The following is a 16,818-nucleotide window of genomic DNA, read 5'->3' as shown; positions in this document are numbered from 1 at the left end:
TCAGATTTCAATTTTGAAGAAAAATTATATTTGTGCCAAGAGGTCTTATGCTGGGTATGCAAATAGGAGGAGGGAAGCTGATGATCATGTGCCTGTGTATGTGTGCAAAAGGACTCATGTTCTGCAGAAGCTTCATACCTGAGTGTTTTCCAGCTGTCTTTTTCCATGTGGTTTTCTGGACCTTCACTTTCAAAGGATGCAATGAACAGAGCTAGTAAATAAAATATAAACAATCAGACACATGGGTTCTTTAACTGGAAAAATTAAAAGTTACAATATAGCAGGTGTAACTTGGACTTCATAATGAAGTTTATTCTATCTGAAGCTGAATCGGAACTGAGAATACATACTTATCAAATATTTTTTGCATGTTATTTTTTTTAGTCTGCATATTCTGTCAGCATTTCAACAAGTAGGAAGACTCACTATAATGTTCAGTAAAGGATTTTACCTTCTTCACTATAAATGGGTGCTGTGAGTAGATAGCTCTGGATCTTCTTGTCTTTTTCAAAGGGGCACTCAACCTGCTTCCATGTCAGGAAATCATGAATCTGTCTTGAAATTTCCCAGAATTTCTGCATGAGGTAATGAAAAGAATACTTAAAAAACCATTTGTTCTTTCAAATATTAGTTATTTTGTTTCAATTTCAGAGCTTCTCACTCTTGTTCTTATTCATGCTTCTTTTATTATCCCTTTATCGGCTTTCTGCCTTGTTACCCTTTCTTCTCTACTGCTCCCTTCATCTCCCCCTCTTCTTGCTCCTAGTTCTTCACCTGTTAGCCTCTTGATTTCAGAACAGTGGATCCCGGCTAACCACCTGGTCTTTTGCATTCAATTCTTTACATCATCAACCTTTTCTCATATATAATAAAGTGCCATTGGCCTGCTTTCTGTGTGTAATCTCTAAATGAGCCTGCAAGTGGAACCGGTCAGGAAATGATTTTTATTTACTTTACTTTTTACATTTCCAGCCTTCAACTTAAATGAAATGTGACATCTGATTTTTTTCATAAAGCACTTCCTAAATTTAAGAAACTATCAAAATAATATATAGAAACTATAGATAGCCCTTCCTTCCTAGGATTTTAAGAAATGAATAATTATTTAGGGTTTGTCTTGTATATTCTATGTGTCACCCTCCCCAGCCTTAATAATGACAAAAAAGGTGCAAAAGCACTTTTGACAAGCTGTGGTATTTTGGATATGTATGCTTATTAGTCAGGGAGAGAGAACCCAGAACTTGAAGAAACTCCCTTGAAGATCTTCTAAATACCATTTGCTGATCATATGTAGTGTTTATAGCTGGCTAACCTGATGAGGTTACATCAGCGGACACTGATGATTTAGGGTGAAGTTACCTATGACAATTTGATCAGGTGTGACAGCTTGCTGCTACAGAAAAGCTTTTTTTCCATCCTTTACTGCCTTCCGCTTTCCACAATTCCTTTTGAACATAAGGCAGGTGCAGGGCTGAGGAGTGGCAAATTTTTGTCTGCCATCATAGGTGGTACACTAAAATTCTTACATTTCTTGATTTCAATGTCTTTCCTTATTTTAAATGTTGCATGAGTACAACATTCCTTGAAGAGATTTCATGTTCCAATTCACTAACATTAGACTATTTCTATATTACTTAAGTAATTTTTAATGCTGAGGGGTTGGCTTCTGAAATTCTTCTTTTCTTCTCAATCATTTCTTGCATGAGTTTTGGTAACAAATTAATGTCATTTCAATCAGTTATGTGAATTTTACATTTTTCAGTGCATCTGTCCCATTTCATGTAAAACTAATGAAAAATAGTCACGATTCCAGTACATTCTAAATATAATCTTTTAACTGAAGTCAGTTACATTCCAAGCAATTTTATGGATTCTCTTCTGTATCTGCTAGGTGTGTAATATAAACACGGCAACTGCAAGTGCTAGCTTTCACAGAAATTTGGTGAAATAATTTCTCCTAGATAATGATTTCGCTTTATGCTTAGATCACAGCAATGCTGAAAGAATTGGTAATATAGCGAGGTACAAGTTAAAAACTGGCAAATGTTTGTAATGTGCAATACTTCACTAGCATTACAGTTTCTGTAATAGTAAAGTCCTACCTTGAAGTTGATCTGCCCATTGGGCAAGCGGTTCGTATGTATTTTGTGCAGAAAATAGATATCTTTAATAAACAGGTTGAACACCGGGATAACTATTTTCTCTCGATTGCTGTTGGCAGTCTGGGATCGCTGTGCTGCTCCTTGCAGGGCTGTGCGGTAATTACAAAAGTTGCTGGATGGATCCATGTGATGCTGTTTTTATGGGGGAAAAAACACAGTCAAGTAATACATGTTTCCTAAATTAAAAAAAAATCTTCAATGTAACTATGGGAGAGTTCATTCTTTATGAATTTGTTGGGTGTCCTTTTAAACTTTCGAGATGGAGTACCTTATACTGATTAGGTCTGGATTTGGGTTTTTCTAATTTTTATCTTGTTTGAGAGTTCTGTACTAGCTTTACGTTTATGCTTTGTTTCAATCGTTAACGGAAGACTGAAAGGAAATGATAAATGACTATTGGGAAAAAAATTTCATCTTGGTTTTAATTCAGATCTCCACTAGATGGAGCACTCTAATTAGTTTTAAGGGTAGCAAAATGGCATTCACTTGAGTGACAATTACCTTGTTAAATTGGAAAAATACATGCAAGGAAGAGGTAACCTAAAGAAAACTTGCACCCACTTTTCTTGCAGGCAGGTAGGAAGTTTGAAATTCAGGAATTCTCTCACTAATGTTTATATGCTGGTGACTACTGACAGAGGTGCCTCTGTGATATTTTAGTAATTCCACAGCAGAGGTTTGGATGAAACTATTTGGTGGATTTCTATATAAAGTCTAAACTTTATACATACCTCCAAAACATCAAATTTGGCTGTTTTGACCTTGGACCAAGTTTTCTTTAGCCGTGCCACGGGGCTCAAGTTCATGCCAGCTGAATGGGAGAGGAGACAAAGAAACAAACTACTAGGTTGAAAAAATATAGGGCTAACATAACTGTGTTTTCCAAAATATGTGGTGGTGATACGTAAACGGTTCAGCTTGACACACAGAAACACTTGCCCACCCACATGTTAATCTGCCACTGGTACATTCTGCCCCTGTAGAAGTGTGTGTGCCGATGTGGTCAGCCAATTTAGGGCAAGAATAGAGCGTAGTCTTGCTAGTCAGGTTGTAAGATGGGGTGCTTTTTGTCATCTGTGTTAAGGATACTCACAGATAATAGCCATCATTGAGTTGAAGTTTCCAATATTGAAGCATTCTCTTGCCACATCAATGAAAAATTCCACCATTCTTGTACGCTGCTTTTTCTTTACAACCTGGAAAAAAACCCAAGATCTCTTAAGAGGGAAGGGATGGCCTAAATTTTGGGTGGGATGTTCAGTCAAAGGCATTGTAACAAGTTGATTGAATAGACATTTCAAGACTTTATTCAGCTAAATCTTATTATGATATAGGCCTAAGGGTATTTTGTTAAGATTAGTTTTTCATGAAATAGCAGAAGTATTTGGGGCTACCATCAAATACTTGTCTAGTCATGGGACAGTCTAAATTTTTGTTTATACATAAAGTTCAATGTCTTAGGGAATCTTGTATAAACAAGCTGGACACTTTCAGCAAATTGCTGTTACTGGAAAAGGGAGATAATGTGAAGCTACTGTCAGAAAGAACATATACAAAAAAATGAAACCTCTGAAGAAGGGGGAAAGCAGTAGACAGACTTAAGACTGAGGCATGTAACCTCAATGTGAGAAAGAACAATTGCCACGTCTTGATTTTTGTCATTTTACTGTGTATACTCTTAAATTGCTCATTGCAGGGGCATTGGACTAGATGAACTTTGAAGGTCCCTTCCAACCCAAACTACTCTATGATTCTATAAATGAACTCTTGAGAGCAGGTAGTGATGACGACCCAATATACAAATTCCCGCTCATGCAAAGGATCTAGTAAGTGATGCTGAATATCTGCTTTGCAGATTCTTTTATAAATGGCAAAGCAAAATTAACATGTAGCACTGTCTCCAGACTTTGTTTCTAAAAGCCATCAATATTTCTCTCTTGCTTTAATTTGAAAAGTTAGTATTATTGCCTAGATTACATTCATTCTTAAAAATCTTTCCCATATTTACATTTAGAAGTTCAGTCTGGCTTATACAAAATTGGGTTTTGAGTGGTGACTGCAGACTACTTCACCAGGGAATTCTCTTTTTCTTTTTTTTAAAAACAAACCTCTTAGCTAAATACTTCAGTTTCTGAGTCCTATCTAAAGAAAAATGGTTCAGTAGTCAACAGCTTGGCTTAGCCCTTGCTGTACTAAAATCTTTTGTTTGACTGGTTTACTAAATGTATTAGCCATACCAGCCGGCTCTGAAAGATATCTTGGTGTGTTTTGGTAATAAGTTTCTGTGAGAGCAGGAAATCTTAAGAGATTTGGATCAATATATCAGAGGTTTCTGGGGCAGTACACCTTCTATTTCTTTGCTTCTTATATGACCCCTCCAGTAGTCCACTTTCTTTCCAGACATTTGAAGGAAGCTTGTTCCTGATTTTTCTACAACAAAAATTAATATATGACAGTGTAATGATAACTAAATGCAGTGGAAGGGCATCAGTTTATTAGTAAATCTGTGTTTAACAATGAGTATCTTTGAGAATTTATGGATGTATTAAATAAAAAAAAAAATCCAAAAGAACTCCTAACTCAAACCCCACACAAGTTCCATTTTGCTGTGTGACTACACAGAACTAGAGATTACATGCAAACCCAACATAGCCATGAACTCTTAATCATATAGGCATGCAAATAATTTAATGCTTGAGTAGTGCCGTTATCTTTAACTGCACTGCTAATAAACATTAGTCTCTCTTAGACCACTGCCTGCCTGTTGTCCTTAAGGCCAGAATCCCTTTAATATCTTGTTTTCTACAAATACCTACCCGGCAAATCTCTGTAGCCACCAGCATGCTGAGACAATTGAACCAATTGTCGTAGGCCTCCAAATTATAGGTTTTGGTCACATCACCTCGGCACTGCAAGAGAACAGGCCACATGTTAATCCTATCCTGTATCGTGATAAAGTCAACATACCAAAGGATAAACTTCCTTTTCATGTCTTGATAAAGTCTTTTCGGATCTTTCTCTAAGGCATGAGCTTATTGAAGATTAGAAAATGTCACTGTTTCTTGCTTGGGGTATACTTGAATCATGGAGGTTCTTTAGTCTCATTATTCTTTGTTTCTTTTTCCCTTCGTTCTTGTACCTTGTGGTTATCCAGGGAGTCCATGTGGCTGACAATCTGCATTAGATCCTCTGGGTAAATGTTGCTCACCCTTTCCTGTGTTTGGAGAGATTAGAGATTGTCACTGTACAGACTAACAGGGAGTTCAGTGAAAAACACATCAAAAAAGCCAAAGTTAGGAGAATGTTTTGGTAACTTATTAAAGTTCCTACAGTGTAGATGACTGAGGTATTTCTATTCGTGTACATAATTGGTCTTGTTATTAATAAATACTTGGTATTTTTGATTAAAACACTGGATGATTTCAGTGAAGACTTAGCAAAATGCATATTGATGAGTATAATAATATTTAGTAAATGGAAAATGAAATAATTCACATAAATGAGTGTCTCACCAGTTCGATATAGGTCAGCTGCTGCGCCAAGATCAGAGGGTCACAGCACACGCTCAGAATGTCCTTTTGAGTTGACTGTGGCTTGGTTTTGAGGATGGTGCCTTTGTCAGTAACAGGTTGCCGGAATTTCTCTCTGATTTCCTGGTACTGGCTCCGTGTGGAGAGGGCCATCAGGAGATTCTGTGTCATCTGGCTAATGATCTTTTTCACTGTTCCATTTTCCTAAGCAAAAGGCAGAAACAATGGCTGCTGAAAACCTTTAGCTCTTGCGGACAAGGATCACCAAAGAATTTCTGACTGGGAAAAATAAGTGCCAATTATTCACTTTCTTTCCTCTCTCTTATCTGAGCTGATCACCCTGTGACAAATGAACTTGTCCTAACTGCCAACACAAATTCATAACGACACTGTCATGCCTGCCTGCCTTCCCGACTGTTTCACTTGCTCGGCTGGTCTGCTCCTTGTAGCGGTTTTTGGCGAGTGCCCCATTTCAAAGGCATGAGGGTAAATGGTTTAAAAGTGGGTATAGTGAAAGGTGGTTGAGTTGCTTGTGTAAGGCTTCTTGGATCTCTCATGTATCAAGTGCCAAAAAGCTCTTTCTCATTCTGATCAGGCCCACTGATGATCAAGTCTATCTAGCCCAGGCAGAATCCAGGGAATTCACACGACTTCCAGGAATATAGCCCTAAAACACCCTGGCTTGGCTTTGAACAACTATAGCATCCAAAGACTTAAGTAAGAGCACAATATACATGTTCTTGCACAACTAAAATGCCTTTCTGTTCATCAGGTGCAGATTTTAAACATAGGATCTAGAAGGATACATACTGGTAAAGCCACAGAAGTATAATCCATCTGCTCAGTGTTTTGATAACTATGGCAAACTGATTTTTTTCTGCCATTGATTGTTTGTGTCATATAGACATTTCTCTATGGGGTCAATCCTGAAGAGCTAACTTGATCACTTTCTTACTCCTCTATCCCTCCTGTTTCTGGTTTTTTTTTTTGTTCTCTGACCCTCGTTCTTCCTGCTGCAGGAGAAACTAATTCTACCAAACACAGTCCTTTTCCTCTTTCCTACACAACTGTTCTTTTGCTTTCATGCAAATTATTTCTCTCGAAGTTAACCACAATGTTAACTGTTAGTTTACAACCTGCAGTTTTCGTTTCTGCCAGTCAACTGGATGCACTAGAAAGAACTGCGGTGAATCTGTTGATCACTCAAAGAAGCCACTAATGTGCAGTGGTCATTGAAATTATGTAGCAGATTTGAGAGATGATGACTACCAAATACTTGCATATTGCATGCTATAATTAAGTAATAATGGTGTCGGAATGTCGCTTTACAAGGCAATAATCTGACTACTGAGTGAAATCAATTGCAAAGCTGAAGGCAGTGTAGCTCATCTTGAGGCAACTGGATTATTACTCAACAGCAGCTGGCTGGAGCCATTTTGAATATCATGCTACAAGTGTTCGGAGATGCCAAGGGAGTGTGGTGGGGGGAAATGAAATAAAGCACTAATTCTGCTCTCTGGTGTGCTGAGCTTTCTATTGTAAATCATTTGACTTCAGCTGCTCTGCTTGACTTACCCATGGGTCTGGGAGGCAGACTTTCTAGATATGGATCACAGAGAATCAAACTCGAAGGTAGTGAGAGTATCACAGATATGTGAAAGTGAACAAAGAAACTGAAGTGACATGAAAAACTATGCCTTAAGCTATTGTGAATTTATTAATACTTTTTAAATTTTAAATTTAAATTAATACTTAGACAAATGCCCTTAGAGTTTTAGCAGTTTCCTTTCATGTCTAGTCTTACCCTAAATTTTCTTACAACTTTGGAAAATAAGTCAATAAGTGTAGAGTTATTTGTCCTTGCTTGAGTTCAAACAAGGCATTTGTACTTCATTTGGGGTGCAATCCTGGCTGTAGCTGTAGCTATTTGGTATGCTGTCTGATCTCACTGGGACAAGCACCTGACCACTTTCTGTGAGCTCTCAGTTGAATTTCATAGAATCATTTCAGTTGAAAGACACCCTCAGGATCACAGAGTCCAACCATATATCCTGTGTTTGGAAAATAGTGTTCTATGGGGATTTGGAAAAACTTCAAAATAGAAAATAAAACCCCAAACCATTGCCATAATCCCTTGCTGAAGCACAGTTTGGGTAATTCCTTGTGGTAACAAATACTGAGAGCAAGAGCTGCTTTTTGTCAGTGTCACATTATGTTTTTTAGAGGTCAGATGTGGCATAGCCCTTCCCTGATCAAACTTGACTTGTAGCCTTGTTAAGGGGATAAATACAGTGATGATGTAATTAATGGATGTCTTCAGATGCCTTAGACACCAGAGCACTGAGCCACTCCATGAAGATGCCTTTTTCTCAGATGACAATTTATTCATACCTAACAGAGTGGGAGGGAAGGGAAAGAGAAGGAAAGGCCACAACTCCTATTTCAAAGTAATAAACAGTTTAAATAGTAAGATACAGATGCTAAATAAAACCTCTGCCAAGTCCCCTTTTGCAGTAGTATCTCTGTCAATGTACCCCTCTTCACCCTTGTCTACAAAGGGAATACAAGGCATATTATAATTCTATTTCCTTTTTTCCCCTCCTATGGCACTGACATTTTCATAGTGGCATCGAGGTCAACAGCTTTGCTGATGCAACAAAACCTGACATACTTCCTTTTGACAAGCTGGTAACACCTAATTGTATTGTGTCCTATCACTGATTCATGCAAGGCTGTCAAACCTGTTCTTCATTTTCTCTGTACCTGAATCAACAAAAACACATAATTGTCTTCCCATTTCCTGCTAATTGTTCACAAAAATATTTTCAAGTTGTGGGTTTAAAAACAAGGAGAAGCTTCTACTTCTATGTTTGTACAAACACTTCACAGTTAGTTCCCTTGCAGTTCTTGATTATGTCCTTCCTTCTGTCTATTGGTAGTTACATGAACTTTCTCAATGTGAAAAAAAAGTGTAGGCTTTGTGAATGTGGAAAAAAAATAAATCCAAAACCAAGCAAAAACAAACAGAAAACTATTCTATTTGAATTTGCTTTATCTGTTTGCTTTAGAAAAGTCTTTTGTGAGGTCTAGTTTTCTTCATAGGCTAGAAACTCAGCTGACTGGTGACTGACTAGCTAGCAGAGCTCAGATATAATTTCCTTTGTGGAAATACCATGCACATCACCTGAAACAACAGAACAGTTGCTGATTATTGTCAGCAGCTGTGGCAGTTGCACTTTCTCCCCCACACCCTGAGAACTGATATGGCAGTTGCACTGGTTGCCCGTCCCCCTCTCAGAACTGGGGCCTTCAATGGGCAGCTGATGGCTCTTTGTGGAGACCCAGAGTGGGTGGGCAGGGTCGTCAGCAGAGGAAGGGCCAAGCATGACCACAGCCCAGAGAAGCCCAGAAGCTTCTGGAATGCCCACAGCCAGATCTAATCAGACTATAAATGAGTTTCCTGCCAGAGACCCCCTTTGTGTGGTCTCCTCAGAGCTGCGGGTCTGCCGTGCTGCCGGAGTCCCTCCCCTCAGACGGAGCGGCCTCTGAGGTAACCTCCCGGGATGGGGAGCGCCTCACCTCCGCGTGTGGGTGAGTGATAAGTTACTGGATATATGCTTTAATAAGGCCTTGTCTGGGACAGACAAGTGTAGAGTCCTAGCTGCAGTAGGCTAGTGTTTCTCTCTTATGGGCAAAATGGGGCAGAGAGGGCTCTGGTTTGTTTTCTTGTGAGTGCGTGTATGTGCGCTGTGGATCCTCATTATTCTTATTTTACTGCACCCCAAATAATCTCCTAACCTAATATCCGAACCTGTATCTTATGTTATCAGCATGCTAGCTAATTGTATAAACCCCATTTCTAATCGGTTTATTGGCGGTACTTTTCCGGCCAGAATAAAGTTTGTTTTGGACCTTGTTGTCCACCTAAACTTATTTTGGGGTGCGTCCGTGACAGGAGCTAGCAATAAGCTGAGCAAGAATATATTTGATACAACTAGTTGATATATCATGTGGGACTTAAAAGTAACAAAGTACAAAGGATGGTACATAATTTGTGATGAATGTTACCTATATTGTGCCATTTAGTCTCTGTTCTTTCCTTTCTCCTGCTGCACCACATCTATTTTTCAAATTGTCGTGACTATTTTGTCTCTTCCTCTTACACTTGGTGATTATAAATAGACAGTTTTCACTAACGGACCATTGAATTAATTGCTCAGGCCATGTCCTGCAGTTACACCGACAGCTTGGCAACTGCTGCTGTAGTCCATTTAGAAAATACTGCATGCAAGAGCAAGGGTTTGTATATAATGATAAACTAGATATAAAGATTGACAAATATTGCCTGGCCACTTAATGGTTTTTCTCCCCCCTCCTCCCTTACCTCATCACATTGTGTGATTCTGTGAGCAATCTCCTTCAACTCTTTCATGGACTTTTCGTCTTGGAAATCATAGGGGAAAGTTTCAGTCCATTCCTTCAGGAGCTGAATGATTTTGGCAGCAAAGGACTTTAGCTTTGCCTAGAAAGAAACAACGAGTTGATTACTGATCGTAAACATTTCGAACTGCAGAGTAAATTAGCTGATGAAGGCTCACATAAAAACAGAGACATCCTTGAACATACTTTGCATTAGTAGTAGGTGAAGGGGATAAAAAAGGACGTATGTACCTGTGAGCCAGATTCACAAATAGTATGATTTAGCCTCCTTTCTTGACAGCTTGGTAATGTCTCTTACTAAACACTTTGAAGATATTTTCAAGGTCAGTTGCATAAAGTCAGGAAGATGACAGGATAGTTGAAGTGACTTCTTTGATTGAAGTCAATGGGACTTAAGCTGTTTATGTCATTAGAGGCAGCAGTACCTTAGCATTTGAATTCAAATGCATATGAACTGCAGCATTCTACCAAGCATGAGAAAAGTTCAGAAAGATATTTTTGTTCTATAGAATTTATCAGACCCTCCAGATTGAGCTGTACATTAAAATAAATGAATGACAGGAAATATGTGTATGTTCTCTCCATGACATCTAAATCAAAATGGACTTTGAAAATAAAAGCATTGGCTCTTATTCAAAAAGCTATCAACCACAGAAAGGGGAGGGAGAGCTATTTTCTAAGTTCTTCTGTGATCTGTGAATCTTCTAAGCCTTTTCATCAGTTAGACCTGAACTGGATGCCAATTACTCCACTATCATAGTGATGGAGAGCAGCATCAGTAGATTCAAGAGAGCAGTCTTGTAAAATTGGGAGTGTGAGTGCTAAGAACACTTTTAACCTGAATTAAGTTTTGATTCTTCTTGTTCGTTACGTTAATCTTCCAAACCAACTTGTGATGCACTGAGTAAAAAGAGGAAGTTTTCATTTGTGTTTACCACCCCACTTGCGTAAGCTACAGAAGTCCCACTACAGAGCAGTTCCTTCTCCCCACACACAGTGCGCCTTCCTCATTGCATTCTCCATCGGCCTCTTTGGGGTGAGAGCAGATGACTTAGCATGTGAGCGTCACTACAGGAAATCAGTGTATTTTCTTTTAAGATAAATAGAGAATGTCTTACAAGAATTGGTAGGAACTCCTGGCAAACATCACCAGATCACAGTATGTCCCAGTTTATTTAACCAAGGACAAAAGCCAACCAAACTAAGGTATTTTTTGCACTTTTTACATCTCACTGGTATGCAGTCAGTGGGAATATTAATAATGATTTATAAGAACTTTGAAGTTAAACCATGTACCCTTAAATCCTCAGTCTGAAAATGAGCCAGTGTTCCTTGTAAGTCTGAAGGAAATTGTCTTGCTTTTTTTTCAGAGCTGCAAACTGCACTCCGTTATCATGCTTTTCCTAGCTGTTTTTATTGATAGCGTTTAGCTGATCCTGCTAGTGAGAGAAGAGCAGAATAGTTGGATAATGAGGGCAATAAGAAAACGTCACGATTCACTTTGCCAGCAGTAGGCATTCCTACAAAGCAATCTCTGCCAGTGCCACTCCTGCAGAGCCCAGCTTCAAGGTATTTCTAAATAGTGCAGGACAGAGTTCCAGATTATAGTTGTCTGTCCTCCAAATGCCCATTGTCATCTGCCTTGGGGAAAAGACAATTTATACTTCTTTGCTAGGAAATGCATGGAGCCTTACATTATTAAAAGAATATTCTGTAGATGTTGATAGAGATTTAATTAGCCAGCCAGTGTACTTCCAATTAAAGTCAACAGGCACATGCCTACTCCACTTTTGTTTACCAAAAGCTGCTACAGAACTGGTTTTTGGTATTAATTATGCTGACTATCCTTTCTTTTTAACTTTTTAAACTGCAAAAGGAAGGATGGGGGCAGGAAGGTTTCCAAATCCCTCCTTAGGCTGTGGCAAGCATCTCCACATGAACACTGACTTCCCATCTCATGTATCTACTCATGAGCGTTAGGGTTTGCTTCCTTCATGATGGAAAGCTAGGCATCTGTTGCAAGACAAACTGCAAACCATATTACTCTTCATGTAATTACTCTTCAGATGTAAAAAGGTTAGTGCTTAATCAGATGCTTTTAATGCTCATGAAAATAAGGTACGCTGAGAGCAACACTAAAAAAAAAAAAGAGATTCCTGTTTCATATGCGCTCTGAGGAAACCCAAAGCAGTGTAACAGGCTTGATGTACATAATTTGTGATAACTGAGATAGAAATCATGCAGATATGTGGGTATCAGCATGCATTTGCCATGGTTGCAATAAACCTATCAAACGACTTTTTCTGTAGTCCTACTCCAGGTGTGAGCCTTCACTTGTGAGGCCTGACCCAGGGTTCTCTGGAGTCTATGGAAGTATTTGTCCCATAAATATTTCTTTGAGAAGAAAAATACTTCTGTTAAGTACTGTTGGTCAGCCCTGTTCTGCATGAGACAAGACAGAAAGGACTGAGAAACAGCTGCCAACCAGAAAGGAGGGCAATTGCAGTATTGTGCTTGTAGGAAAGGGATGTTTAATGACAGTGACCTGGTTATGAGTATTGTCTTGATTTTTGGTTTTAAAAAGAATCACAGAATGGTTGGAGTTGGAAGGGACCTCTGGAAATCATCTAGTCCAACCCACCTGCTAAGGCAGGTTCACCCAGAGCAGATCACACAGGAATGTGTCCAGGCGGGTTTTGAATGTCTCCAGAGATGGAGACTCCACAACCTCTCTGGGCAGCCTGTTCCAGGGCTCTGGCACCTCCAAGTAAAGAAGTTTCTCCATGTATTCAGATGGAGCCTCCTGTGCTTCAGTCTGTGCCCCTTGCCCCTCATCCTATTGTTGGGCACCACTGAAAAGAGTCTGGTCTGATCATCTTGACACCCACCCTTGAGATATTTATAAGCATTGATGAGATCCCCTCTCAGCCTTCTCTTCTCCAGGCTGAACAGACCCAGCTCTTTCAGCCTTTCCTCGTAAGAAAGATGCTCCAGACCCCTCATCTTTGAAAAGGAGAACTTACTGGTGACAAAAAAGAGGGAAATAATATTTTTGAAGGAACTTAGGTATTCCAAGACAAGCTTAACAGAAATTAACTTCTACTTTCTCTTTTCTTCTTTAACTTTTGATTTAAAAAAATACCCTCAGGCTGCAGAAATAATGCACCACTGTTTTAACAACAGGTTTTCCCACTGAATAATACTATACGTGCTTTTTTCTTTGACAATCTTGTTTGGGTCTTTCCAATCTCTAATGCACTTATGGAGAGTTAAACTTTATGGTCAAGCTTACCTGTTGACTTGTATATTATAATTATAAATAAATGATAACTGTGAAACCCTCCCTTTTTATGAGTGGCCAAAAGGACTCTAAGCAGGCTACAAGAAATCCCAGAGTATTTTTCTTTTTAATCCACTTTTCTCTGGATCGTTTTCTACGGGACTCATTGGCTAGTCAGTGATGCCAAAACCAAAGGAATGATAAGTATTATGGTGCGTAACCTCAAAACCTGGCTCCTTGCCACTTTTTCAGCTCACACGCTATCCAGGCAATGATTCAGCCAGCTTCTTGTCTTAGAGTTTGCTTATGCAAATCTCTTATCAAAAATGATCACAGCTGCTTTACCTACTTTTGCCAGCCATTTCCTGCTACAGAGCCACTTAATTAGAAGGTGCTAGTAGCTTAGGATACCTTAATGGGTTATGACTGAATACGTAGAGTGCTTTGAGTTGAGAATGTCTATGCTGCATGTGAAATGAGTTTTTATTTGTTGCCAGACAGAAAAACAAATGTCTGCAAATGCTAGTGGCCAAACTATTCTGTAAAACATACAGGTGCTTGCAGTAAGAGACAGTAAAGTAGTCATTTGAGAGGGATGTCTGAAGTTTATGTAGTGTTTTTCACGAATTTTGTGTTTAGTGGGCAGGAAAAAAATTGTAGTTCATATTAAGGGGGTAGGAAAGGATTAAGAGAGTAGGAATGGATCAAGGGTATAGTAGGAAAAGCAACCGGCAAAGCGTGTAAATGGGAGCAGCTTTCCAAACAGTCATGTTTTTATTGTCACCATGCTGTTTGTTGGTTTTCCTGTAGGCCCATTTCCAAATTGTCAGCAGAAGGCGTAAGAGTGTGGGTGTTCGGAATATGAGCTGCTCTATTTTTACATCCTGTTGCTAGGATGTAATGGTATTTCATTTCAATATGGAAGCCATGATTTTTTTAACACATCCGCTGAAAAGCCAGAATACTACTGTTTTACAATAATATCTTGTCTCAAAATATCCAGGTGATCTAGTCCCCAGATAAAGTTTTCATTTTAAAATCTCGTAAGTGTGTTGTTAATCACAAAAGTTTCATCTTATATCCCATTACTTTTAAATCCAAGTATTTCACATATTTTGACAATAGCTACTGAACAGCAGTCTTCCTTTTCATATGTCTACAGATCAGCTTTACTCATTTCATATTTCAGATAGTCCCAGCATCTCTTACAAGTTCCTACCTCTGTTGTTTAGTTAGGAGTTGCTGAGGAACCACTACAATTCACAGAGCATCTGTTGAGGTTGCTCAATCATGAGCCAGTTTGGCAGTGGCAATGGGAATGGTTATCACCTCTGTGTACAAAGCTGGAGGCAGTGGTTCTTGCACCTTCTTTCCCTGATCCTTGAATTCCCCAGCACCTACATGATGAGTTACACAGCTGTTTGGTGAGTAGATCAGGGGACTGACCTTGTGGAAAGTCATTCTGCACCAAGTGGTTAGTTTTTCCTGTGGAGTAATTTTGTGGCATATGGGACTGCACCCCAGGAATAGTAGTGGAGAAACAAGCCCTTAGGTCAGTATTGCTGTCAAAAACTCTGTATTGCGAAATCACAGGGTTACCTTTTGTGTTCCCTACTCAGAGTCCTGATACAACAAGGAGAATACAAAATCAACACGCTGAAGATTAGGAATGTGAGCATGTAATGTCTCATCATAGAAGAATGGAATCAAAACAAGCCCAGGACTTGAACAACTTAGGCTTTCAAATACTTGCAGAATTTCATCCTTGTTTCTGTCATTCTTATTTGCATCCCAGCTTGGACTATTCCCGTACTTCAATTTCAGTCAAAAGCCCCTCAAGACACATTTTCCATAATGGTGAGACTTAGACCTAAGTCCATAGCATAAACTGACCTGGTTTGGTTTAATTGATTGTAGTAAAACTGCATAGTTGCACGTGCCAGTATAGGCTACCATTTCAAGTAGGGCCTCCCGTAATTTTCATGAGAGGTAACTTTGATTTACTATTACATCAACTTAAAACACCCTGCCAATAAACCTACAGCAGAGCACCCAACTCTAACAGGGTGATGAGGGTGAGTGGAGAAAGAGGTATCAGATTCGATGAAGACCTAACTCTGTGAAAGCCCAGACGTGCAAACCGACTTGTTGGGCAGGTTTCACAGCAGATACACGTTGTGCACAGCATCGACCTGTAGCTCATGAGCAAAGTTTTATTTCCAGCCACTGGAAATATCCAGTCAGTGAAAAAGACCCAAATAGAAGTGCATCCAGTAATACAAGCCAATTACGATTTCAATTTATTCTTTATCAATCTATTCAACTTTACAATGAGGAGAGAGTGGGAAATAAATGGCAGTAGCACAGCTAACTGAAGGACATAATGGTTCTTTTACCTTTTCTGCCTCAGTCCCCGTTTCTAGCTGCTGCTTCTGTTTGATGCAGATCTGCCCCACTTTAGCCAGGAGCTCGTGTGGGTGAATGAAGACTCGTGAGCTCAATAGGAAAGTGAAGATGTAAGTCCTCTGTGGAAGCAGAGAGAAGAGAGGAGAAAAAAAAGTTGAATAACTTTAGCAAAAATAATCTGTCGTCTTTGGAAAAACTATTCCATAAACCACAAATGTAACTTTGCTTCTTTTAAACTTTTTACAATTTTTCCTGTCTCCGGAGATATGGTGGTCTTTTCTGGCTCTGTTAAAAGGAAATGCTGTAGGCCCCAAGATTCCCAAATTATTTCCCTTTTTACCTTTAAAATGCCAAATTTAATGTGCCTAACTGGTTATCACTCGCCAAAAAGCCAAATGAAATATGCCCAGTATAGGGTGTCATGCCACTTGAACACAACTATTTGTGCTGCTTTGTTTCTTTAAGAGTGATTGTTTTTCATTGAGCTGCAGAAAACTGCTTCATGTGTATTCCAAACCACAGCTGTAATTTCTTCATGTATGGGGTTTTTTCATTCATTTTTCCCACAATCACTGACACCATCTTTGGCTTAGATAGTGGCCATATGACAATAATTTAGCCTTAAGCTTGACTTTATTTGTTTTGGGCTTCTTTTAGTCTTTTGAGTATGTACACTGCTAATAATGATTTTTTCTCATTAGAAATAGCCTCTCCATTTGTATTTTAAAAGCTGTAAAGCATTGCATTCTGAATCATACTCTAGCCAGTTTAGTTGAAGTGAGATTACCTTCATGCCCTAGTTTTGCTTCTGTGTTCGGCTTCTGTATTTGAATGTAGCTGCCTGAGTAATGACGGTAGCATCTCATAAGCACTTCTGTTTGTCCTTCAGATTTTTGACAAAATTTGGAGTTAGGAAATTGTAGGGGATCTCCTTGACAAAGGATTTCAATTAACCTCTATGTTTGCAGTGTGTACCGTTACTTTGCACTATGTTTTCAGA

General features: G+C 39.1%; 1 protein-coding gene across 1 annotated transcript in view; it reads right to left on the bottom strand.

Annotated features, from left to right (window-relative positions):
* The window catches only part of RASGEF1A (RasGEF domain family member 1A), a 28,697-nt gene that overhangs the window by 3,420 nt on the left and 8,459 nt on the right, over positions 1 to 16,818 (bottom strand). Inside the window, exons 3-12 of the mRNA XM_065639312.1 lie at positions 15,809 to 15,937; positions 10,077 to 10,214; positions 5,675 to 5,896; positions 5,302 to 5,376; positions 4,979 to 5,071; positions 3,256 to 3,358; positions 2,894 to 2,973; positions 2,103 to 2,294; positions 452 to 575; positions 139 to 211 (exon numbers count right to left, since the gene is read on the bottom strand). Coding sequence (XP_065495384.1) covers positions 139 to 211; positions 452 to 575; positions 2,103 to 2,294; positions 2,894 to 2,973; positions 3,256 to 3,358; positions 4,979 to 5,071; positions 5,302 to 5,376; positions 5,675 to 5,896; positions 10,077 to 10,214; positions 15,809 to 15,937 — 1,229 coding nt within the window. The remainder of the gene's footprint in view (positions 1 to 138; positions 212 to 451; positions 576 to 2,102; positions 2,295 to 2,893; positions 2,974 to 3,255; positions 3,359 to 4,978; positions 5,072 to 5,301; positions 5,377 to 5,674; positions 5,897 to 10,076; positions 10,215 to 15,808; positions 15,938 to 16,818) is intronic.

This window comes from Caloenas nicobarica, chromosome 7 (genome assembly GCF_036013445.1).
Source record: "Caloenas nicobarica isolate bCalNic1 chromosome 7, bCalNic1.hap1, whole genome shotgun sequence".
NCBI classification, from domain to species: Eukaryota; Metazoa; Chordata; class Aves; order Columbiformes; family Columbidae; genus Caloenas; species Caloenas nicobarica.
The sequence above is the reverse complement of the archived record's forward strand: the minus strand, read 5'-3'. Positions and strand labels throughout refer to the sequence as shown.